The sequence below is a fragment of the Corvus brachyrhynchos genome, unplaced genomic scaffold (assembly GCF_000691975.1).
Source record: "Corvus brachyrhynchos isolate BGI_N302 unplaced genomic scaffold, ASM69197v1 scaffold245, whole genome shotgun sequence".
Lineage (NCBI taxonomy): Eukaryota > Metazoa > Chordata > Aves > Passeriformes > Corvidae > Corvus > Corvus brachyrhynchos.
In genome coordinates, this window is record NW_008238988.1 from 3,669,940 (window position 1) to 3,679,355 (window position 9,416).

Consider the following 9,416-nt stretch of genomic DNA (forward strand, 5'->3'; position numbering starts at 1 on the left):
GCAGGGAAAATCGTGTGAAATCCTCATGTGTGAGTCAGGTTTCATGGAATGCTTGACACATTGCATGGCCAGGGGCACAGGGTGTTAAAAAGACTCTAATCCCAGCAAGGAAGGCTTGAGCAGAGCAGCCCTGCTTAGGTTTGATGTTCACAGAATGGTTTGGGGTTGAAAGGACCTCAAAGCCCATCTCATTCCAACTCCTGCCATGGGCAGGGACACCTTCCACTGTCCCAGGTTGATCCAAGCCCCGTCCAGCCTGGCCTTGAACACTTTCAGGGATGGGAATATTTCTTCTCTGGGCAATCTGCTCCCAGATTCTTTCTGATGGTGCTCATCATCCCCAGCAATACCTGGAGCCCCCTCATTCAGCCTCTGCCCAGCTTCCAGTTTGAATTCCTCATTAAGCATGGAAATAATGGTTTTCCCTGGAGCTCAGCTCAGCCTTTCAGCTGGAGAAAAACCCATCAAACCCAAGAAATCAGACAGCAAACGGGGGCTCTTTGGCCTGATGCTGTTTGTGATCCATCAGAGGAACGGCAAACCAATAATGACCCCCATCAAGTGACCCCCTGCTGCCCTCCCCACCAATGTGAGGTTCCATTTCTGTGGCACCATCTCCCAAGGAAAGCGCCGCTTTTGACCTGGCAGCTGCGTTACCAGATTCTCCTTATCACTGGAAGGAAAACAAAACGTGCTGTGAATAACCCTCCCCGAGCATCCCCAGCACTGCCTGCCCTCTCTGGAGGGCTCGGCGAGCCAGCAGCAGGACGGTGTTATCAGCACCACCCATGTCCCCAGCCTGGGCTGAGATAAGATGAATGCCCCCTGTCAATGCCGGCGACAAGGAGCAGAGGGAGGAACAAGCCGTGTTTCTTGACCTTACAGATATGTAATAACAAGCTCTATCAGCCACAGAAGTTTGTATCCCATCCAGGGGAGCCGTGCTGGGTTATTTTCCTCTCTTTGCTGACCCGTTTGTTCACACTGTCGCTGCCTGAATGTGCTGCAAGCAGGATAAACAACAGCTTGTTCGCGTTGCTGGGGTTGTTTCTACTTCACTCAATGGGGATTTGCATAAAAGCCCAGGCGTTATTTTGGCTAAAATCCATTCCACCCACTCGCCATCTCCTCCTTTGCTCACGGTTGTGATTTAAAATTCAGTTTTGAGGAGAAGCTTTAAGCAGAGGTGATGCACTGCTGCAGTTGGGTGTTAGAGCGGTGCCCCTTGGCTCACCTCCTCTTGGTTCACCTTTGCTCTGTGCAAAGGTGAGTAACAAACTCTGCCCCTCCGTGTGAAAATGCCCTGCCCCAAGTCATGGCACTGCCCTACCCTTGAGCTTTTCCCAGTATCTTCCTTAAAGAAAGGGCATCAGAGCGCTTAGGAGTCAATGATTTCATTTTGACTGCAAGAAATTTGCTGCGAAGTCCAGTTCTGGCGGGATCATCGTCACTTACAGAGTTTAAAGCAGTAAATTAGATGGGAGAAAGGGATTAAATTCTTCCAGCTCTGCTGGGAAGAACTGTGAGCTGTCCCTAAGAGCACTGTATGGGACCAAAGCTGCTCCAGCCCCATGTTTCTACAGCACAGGACTCAGGAATTTCACTGAACTTTAAATATAGGTAAAATAAAATAACATTATTGCATTAAATAACCCCCAGTTTAAGAGAAGGATGAGCATCCCTGACCAGGATCTCAGCTTGCCCCAGTGGCCTGCAGGAAGGGCATCCTCCTGCAGCCTCTCCCCCACCCCAAACCCTCACCTGCTGCTCTTGGTCCTCTTTGCTTTACAGAGTAAAGCCCTGTGGGAAGGAAATGTGGACAAGAGAGGGGATTGGGGAGTGTGGGGAGCAGGGGGACCCTGTCAGGATTTTGGCAGCACCTGGGTAAAACACCAAATGCAGCACCGTGAGCACTGGCTTTAACATCCACTTTGAACGTGGGTTTCCACTGCTCCCACACATCCATCATTGCATTTAATTCATGATTTTCCCGAGCTGCCTAACAGGAATGACCTGTTCTCAGCAGGGGAAGCGTAATTAAAATAAAAAGGAAAAATAGACAGTAAGCATTGAGAAACTCGGGAGGGAAGCAGGGTGTTGATTTTACATTTCCATTTGAAAGGAAGAAGACAAAAAAAAAATACAGTCCAGGCTGCTGTGCTCCCTTATGTCCTGGGTGACCTGGGAAAAGCAAAGTCACGAGAGATGTTGGTGCTTTGTGGCTGAAAACATGAGCTGGTTGGGTTGCTCCAGTGATGAATATTTTCTTCTGGGAGCAACCTGGTCTAGTGGAAGGTGTCCTTGCCCATGGCAGGGGGTGGAACTAAAAGATCTTTAAGGGCCTTTCCAACCCAAACCCTTCTACGATCCTATGATTTTATGAGCTATCAAATATCACTCACTTTGACCATTATTCCCAGTTAGCATTGTCCTAAAGCTGCATTTTTTCCAGCAGTGCCCCCAGCCAGCAGGAGCAAAGGTGGAGGATGCTCCTGGGCCAGGCCTTATTCCCAGGCTGTTTCTCCCATGCAGGATGGGAGACATTTTAACCCTTCTGGTGCTCCAAGGATTGAATTTCCTTCCAAAACCTGAAGATTTAGCAAAAGAGCTGCTTGAAGAAATACCTCACACCCAGCTGAGGTGGTGGTCCTGGTTGAAAATCACTTGTAGGTAAAAGCAAATCTTCTTTGGGGTTTGGCAGTGGCTCCCAAGCTGCTTTCCCCTTCTCTGTCAGCAGCAGCCCCCTCTCATCCCAGCCCCAGCAGGGGAATGCCTGGGGATGGGTCAATGTTTAACCAAGGTGGGAAGGACATCCGTGGGAGCTGGCAGGGAGCTGCCTGGGCTCTGAGTCGCTCACAAAGATCCCTCTCCACGTTCAGGGAGGATGGTGCATGAGGGGATTTCCTTCTCCTCTCAGAGCCCTGGCTCTGCAGGATGGGCCTGAGCTCCTCCAAGGGGCACCCCAAGGTGACCAAGGTGGCCCCGGTGCCTGGCCAGGGGGATGTGCCCGCTCTGGTTGCCTTGCACCGGCTCCCCAGCGTGCCAGGACAGCCCAGCCCACACATCCCCCCGAGTGGGGCACCGTGGGGAAAGCCCATCTTCCACCTGGAGCTTCCACCTCTCCGGGAGACCTGGTACGGGAGAGCCTCTGCAGGTGAGGGGTCACCGCTGGAATGTCACGGGCCTGGGGGGTCACTGGGGCTGTGCGTTTGCTGGCTGCGGTGTGGGGTGGGTGTGGGGGTGTGCTGTTCTGCATCCTCAGCTTTTTGCCATTTTTGCCATTTCCAGGACGTTTTAGCTATGGGAAAACTTATTTTCCCTGCTCCACTGTTTTGGAAAGCATCTCGCTCACCCAAGCCCAGATCCCAGTTCCTTGCTCTCCCATCAGTCACTCCCTGGAAACAGCCCAACTCCCCAGCATTGCCCTGGCACCTGCCTGTGTGCAGACAAGCCCTTGTCCAGCCACCCTGTGACTGCCATCACACCCCTGTCCCACTCAGCTGCCCCTGCCAAGCACTTCGTTATCACTGCCCTAATCAGAATTAGATTCTGGGCAGGTAAAACTGGAGTCAATGACAAATTTCTCAAGCCAGGAGCAGAAGAAGGCAGACAGCCCTGGCTGTGTGTGTTTCCCTCCAAGCAGCCTCTCCCCTCAGCCTTTAAGCTCCATCCATACCCAAATCCTTCCCAGAGGTGAGGAAGGAGGTTTGCATCCATCTGGAAGTGGCTGTGCACCTCTCCACAACGAGCTGGATGGTGACAAATGCTTCCCACAGCAGTGTTAGGGGAGTGGAGGGAGAAACATCCATGAAAACCAACGGGGTGGGAGGAAGGGCGAGGCAGAGGGAGGAGGATCTGCAGCCCCAGCATCCTCCTCCCTGCTTTTCCATCCCCCAAAAATCAATTTCTGACCCACGCCAAGCATTGTTAAGCACTGCTGCTTCACCAGAGGCTTGGTATTTCCTCCAGGATCTTTCATAGGGGACATCAGGAAGCAGGGAAAGCAAATAAATCTCTGGCATGATAGCAGTGACATTCATGGAACTGAGGTTTTGGGGAGAATACAGATCAGGTCTTGCTGGAGAAGAGCAGGGTTTAAGTACTCAGTGAGAACAAGAACAACCAAATGTTCCTGTTCTGGAAAATTATCACTGGGCATTTAACAAATGCTTGTTAAAAATGTGTGTTTTCTAAAAAATTTAGTAAATGTAATCTTCCATTGCTTTCCATTTTCAGAAACAAGAAGAGTATGCTCAGGAGGACTTGATCCATATATTAGCTCGAGCTGCTGTCTAAATAAGCAAAGCCTCCAAGAGAATAGGTTTTATTTGGTTTATGAGGGTTCAGCTTGGCTTATTTAAAATCCAGATTCCCCCAGAGGGGAGGATCTGCTGCTGCTGAAGTGCAAGGGTGAAAAACAGGAGTCACAAGGATGCCTTGAGCTGGGGCTTGGTGCTGCTCCCTGCTCTGGGGGGAGCAGATTTGGGCACAGTGAACCCTCAGCCCCCAGTTCTGTATCTGCAGAGGGTAAGGGCAAATCTCCTACAAGCCACATGCACAGATAGGATGGGAGGGAAAAATTAAAAACAACCCCAAACATGCACAACACAAACCATCAGACCTCATAATGGAGAAATAACTTCCTCAAAGCCGTACCCTTCTCCAGGACAAGCTTCTCACAGCCACTTCCCTGTGTCGTGTCCCTGTTCCCAGGTCCAGGAGCCACCTCTTTACCTTTCCCTTTTCCCCAGAAATTCCCTATGCACTCACTTGCCCTGCAGATAGAGGCAATACTCCAGAACCCCCTTTTGCTCTGACAAGCTGCTATTTCCCCACGTGTTCCTTGCAGATGAGATTTGTCTCCAGAGGAGCCTCTTTCCTGAAAATTTTCTCTTCAGGCTCCCATTCCTGCATGTGTGGAGCAGCCACAGCTTTGTTCAGTGGTTAAACATTGCCAGGGCTCTGCAGAGCCCAGCAAACATTTACCTGATGGAGTCACCATCTCCATATCCCAACACCCTCATGGGAGGAAGAAATTCTTCCCTGTGAGGGTGCTGAGGCCCTGGCACAGGGTGCCCAGAGAAGCTGTGGCTGCCCCATCCCTGGCAGTGTTCCAGGCCGGGCTGTACAGGGCTTGGAGCAACCTGGGATAGTGGAAGGGGTTCCTGCCCCTGTCAGGGGTTGGGAAAAAATGATCTTTAAGGTCCCTTCCAACCCAAACCATTCTAGGTTCTGTGATTATCTTCTCTCTCTTCTCCAGGAGCCCAGCCTGGTGATCCTCCATGAGGTTCAAGGAAGTCCCCCATAAGCTGACCTTCAAAAGAATTACTTTTCTTGTTAGATATGATTATTAAATTTGGCATCAACTGTTATGTTCTTCCTGCACTTTATCCCCAACTCTCCTCCCCTGTGACCATCTCAGGGCTCCCACCACATGGGAGCAGGAGCTGCTCAGCCCCACCTCACTTAACTCCATGTATAAAATGTCATTTGATCGCACCAGGACAGTTTTTTGGGGTGAATAGGTGAGATAAACAGGTAAACTGTTGTTTGAAAGAAATACTTCTGCTCATGCAGGTATTTATTTGTGCAAGAAAAGAACAAAAGGGGCAGTGGTGTCCACTTGAGAGCACCAGCACAGAACAGACCTGAGCCCAGATCCCATCCAGGCCTCAGAGAAAGCTCTGCTTTAATACCTAATGGGGTCACTAATGGGTGACACGTTGTCTTGGGCTGATTTCCAGGGTCTGAGAGTGCACCACTCGCCTGAGCACGGCCCTCCCACTCCTGCTGCAACAGCTCAGCTCTGCCAGAGTCAGTAAATCAGCAGAGGTACTGCTCAGTCCCACCAAAAAATAACAATAATCAAGTCTCAGGGGTTGAGCAGCAGGAAAAAACCCAAACTGCTGCCTGTGCCTGACTTTAACAGGGCAGGCAGTGGGAAGGCAGCAGAGATCAGGGATTTCTTGGCCAGCTGATGGTCACAGGGCATGGGAGGAGAAGAGTCCCTTGGCCACCCGAGTCCCAGGGGCTGGGAGAGGCCACAGGAGACACGAGGATGGTGGTGGTCATGATTAGGAATGTGAGTGGCTGTAGAGGGAAGTTGGAGGGGTACGTGGTGGGTGTTTGTTAGAAATCACAGACACAGTTACGCCCACTTTACCTCTGCAGCCCACAGAATATTCCATGTGTTACTGGAATACACAGGCAGGGACTTCAGTGGGACGTGCCAGCCGAAATCCAGGGCACAAATCTATTGCTGAGTGCACCTAAGCAGCTGATGGTCACCCAAAAGTAACTTCATCCATTTCTTTAACCTTGAAGGGCCCCTCTCTTTGAACACCGTGCCGGGGAAGGATGGAACCAGCATCATCAAACAGCACCCGCCTCGAAGGCCTCAGGTAAGGAGAGTGTGAGGAGCTCCCTGGGAGCTGCTCTGCTTGACTCCTCCAAGTGGGGTTTTGGGGACAGGGGCACGTGTCACAGCACCACGGTGGGGGAAGCAAATATCCTACAGCAACACAAGGGGGAAGTCCTACTTTTGGGTGATCACCAGCTTTATGTGCTCTGGAGACATCCAACAAGGACGTGTGTGGGACATAGGGCCACCTTTGCTGTGATGTCCCACTGTCCTTTGGGGTGTCTGGGTACCTGCAGCCAAATCCTGGCTCCCATGGGGCCAGTGTGGCCAAGAGGGCAGAAAGGATCCAACTTGCACCGTGTGGGCCTGGCTTCGGCTCTTCAGGCCCAACATCCCGTAAGGGTCAGGCACCAGCTTAGGAGCAGAGATGATAGAGCAGACAGACATGCTGTGCAATAGGGGATAGTGAAAGACAGAGCAAGCATTCTGGGTTTCAGGAATTGCTGTTCATGCTCTGTACCTGCCCAAACTCCCCTCAGTTTCCCTGTCCTGCACTTCCCTGATCCATTCCTATCCAAGAATCAAACCCCATGACTATACCTGACCTAACAGTCAAGATTTTCCTCCACACAAGGGCTACCCCTGCATAACTAAAGCTCAGAAATGTCTTTAAATCCTTTTTTCTCCCCCTGTTCTTGGCACTGGTGAGGCCACAGCTCGAATCCAGTGTTCAGTCACGGGCATTTCTTCCTAATATCCAGCCTAAATCTGCTTGGAGCAACCTGGTTTGGTGAAAGGTGTCCCTGCTCATGACAGGGGGATTGGTCCTTAAGGTCCCTCCCAACCTAAACCATTTCAGGGTTCCATGATTCTGTGAACAGCAAACCCACTGGAGCAAGGATGCTTTGCTTGAGACTTCCTTGCTGTGATTACAATCTTTCTATTATCATAAAGAACAGAAGAGCCACCAAACGAGGTCACTTAAGCCCCCTCCACTCAGGGCTGTGGCTCTGGGTGTCACTGGTGGCTTCAGAGAGCAGAGGAGGCCGCCAGCTATGGAATCATGTGTCCCTGGGTTTGGTGGGATGATGCAACAGGAGCATCTGATCTGAGCCCACCTACATGCTGAAAACTGTCATATGGCATCACAGTTTCCTTTAGAAACCTCTGCCCAGCACAGAACTTTTTAGTTACTGATTTTATTTCCATCACGGCTCTACTTGTGTATTACAGAGACACGGTTAATACTCATTTCAGGACAAAGACTCTGTTAATCCTACCCTGTTCTGTTGCTGGAGCTCTCAGGGAGTGGACATAGCTCTAGCAAAAGCCTTTTCCTGTGGGAATACTTTCAAAGGCAGGAGAGCAGGATGACGTGGTCTTCTCAAGGACTTTTAGAGGATCTTGGTCAGTGAGTGTTTCCAGACAAAAACCTGTGAGGCTCACAAGAACTAAAGGGAACAGTGAACTTTCCAGCCTGGGACAGAACTTCACCCAAAAGCCTGAAGCCTGGTTTCCCCAGCAGGGCAGGGGCATGAGCTGAGGGATGTGGGAGGCTTTTTGCCTCCATCCACCCTGCACTGGTGTCTTCCTGGAGTGATGCCAGCCCGGACCACAGCTTGTGGTGTCACATGCTGCCATCTAGTGCAAATTTTCAGTTTCATATTTAGCTTTGTGGAGGTTTTTTGATGCTAAGAGACGTGAACTTGGCTTTGGGGACTAGTGGGGAATTTTCCCTTTACATGACGCTGATTTTCCCTCCTGCATTTTTGCACCGATTCAAAATGACAGCTCAGGATCCAGCAGCATGGACTGCAGCTTGTGGTGTCACATGCTGCCATCTAGTGCAAATTTTCAGTTTCATATTTAGCTTTGTGGAGGTTTTTTGATGCTAAGAGACGTGAACTTGGCTTTGGGGACTAGTGGGGAATTTTCCCTTTACATGACGCTGATTTTCCCTCCTGCATTTTTGCACCGATTCAAAATGACAGCTCAGGATCCAGCAGCAGTTCAGTGCAGACAGAGATGTGTCCCCATTTATTGGACCCTTGTTCATAATCAAGGAGTTCATGGTGTCCCAAACAAAGTACAAGTCAGGTCTTAGAGACAAAGTCCTGGATGATGTCCTGTTCAATTTTTATGGAAGCTGTACTGAGCTCCCATCCTAGCAGAGAACTCTAGGAGGAACCACCACCCCTGGAAAAGTTCAAAAGCTGTGTAGATGTGGCACTTAAGGGCCATGGTTTAGTGCTGGACCTGGCGGTGCTGGTGCTGGGTGATTGGTTGGCCTTGATGATCTGAGGGGTCTTTTCTAACCTTGGTGATTCTATGAATGCCAAGCCATGAAAAGACCCTGCAACACCTCCCAGCTTGTTATGATTTAAGGAGGCATCTTTGCTCCTTAAGATAAAAATCCATGCTCAGAGCAGCCTGCAGAGCGAGTCTCTGCCAAGTTCCACCAGCCACCAGAAAAGGACTTTGTACCATGCACAGTTCTGCAGAAAGAGTTTTATTTAGGCCAATGCAAAGACAGGCTGGACAGAGGGAACGGTGCTCTAGGTCTCCTCTAAGTGGGATCTGCCCTTTGATGACCTGATAGGATACTTTAAATTAAATGATGACACCTCTGCATGCTCCAGCTCTGCCATGAAGCAATCTGAGCTGCAGCTTGGCTTCACTCTGGTCTTGGATGGAGACTTGGGTGCTGTTGAGGCTCAAAGAGAAATACCTGCAGGGATGAAACTGCTGTCAAACTGGGGCCTGGCTGCTTTTGCTGTAATGCAAAAGATTCCCCCAGTTTTGCCCACTCCTGAAAGACCAAATGATGCTCATCTCCCTGAGATGCCAAACTCCTTCCTGTATCCCAAGCTGCTGGGCCAGAATAGGAGGTGGAAAAATGTCCAGGTAGTTTCGTATCCAGTTTTATGATTGTGTAGAAAGGAGCAATGCTAACTATTATAAATATTGGACTTGCAGAGGCTTGAACCTGCCATCCCTCCACAAGCAATCCCTCCTGCAAAGCCCTGGAGTCAGCAAGAAGTGGCTGAAAGCACAA

The 9,416-nt window shown here is 50.4% G+C and overlaps 1 protein-coding gene across 1 annotated transcript in view; it reads left to right on the plus strand.

The window, feature by feature from the left end:
- Window positions 1-2,835: 2,835 nt before the first annotated feature.
- Window positions 2,836-9,416, plus strand: part of CUNH14orf105 (chromosome unknown C14orf105 homolog) — a 9,582-nt gene continuing 3,001 nt past the window's right edge. Inside the window, 3 exon segments of the mRNA XM_008637294.2 lie at window positions 2,836-3,154; window positions 6,325-6,401; window positions 9,338-9,400. Of these exon segments, the coding sequence (XP_008635516.1) occupies window positions 2,935-3,154; window positions 6,325-6,401; window positions 9,338-9,400 (360 nt within the window). The 5' untranslated portion in view covers window positions 2,836-2,934.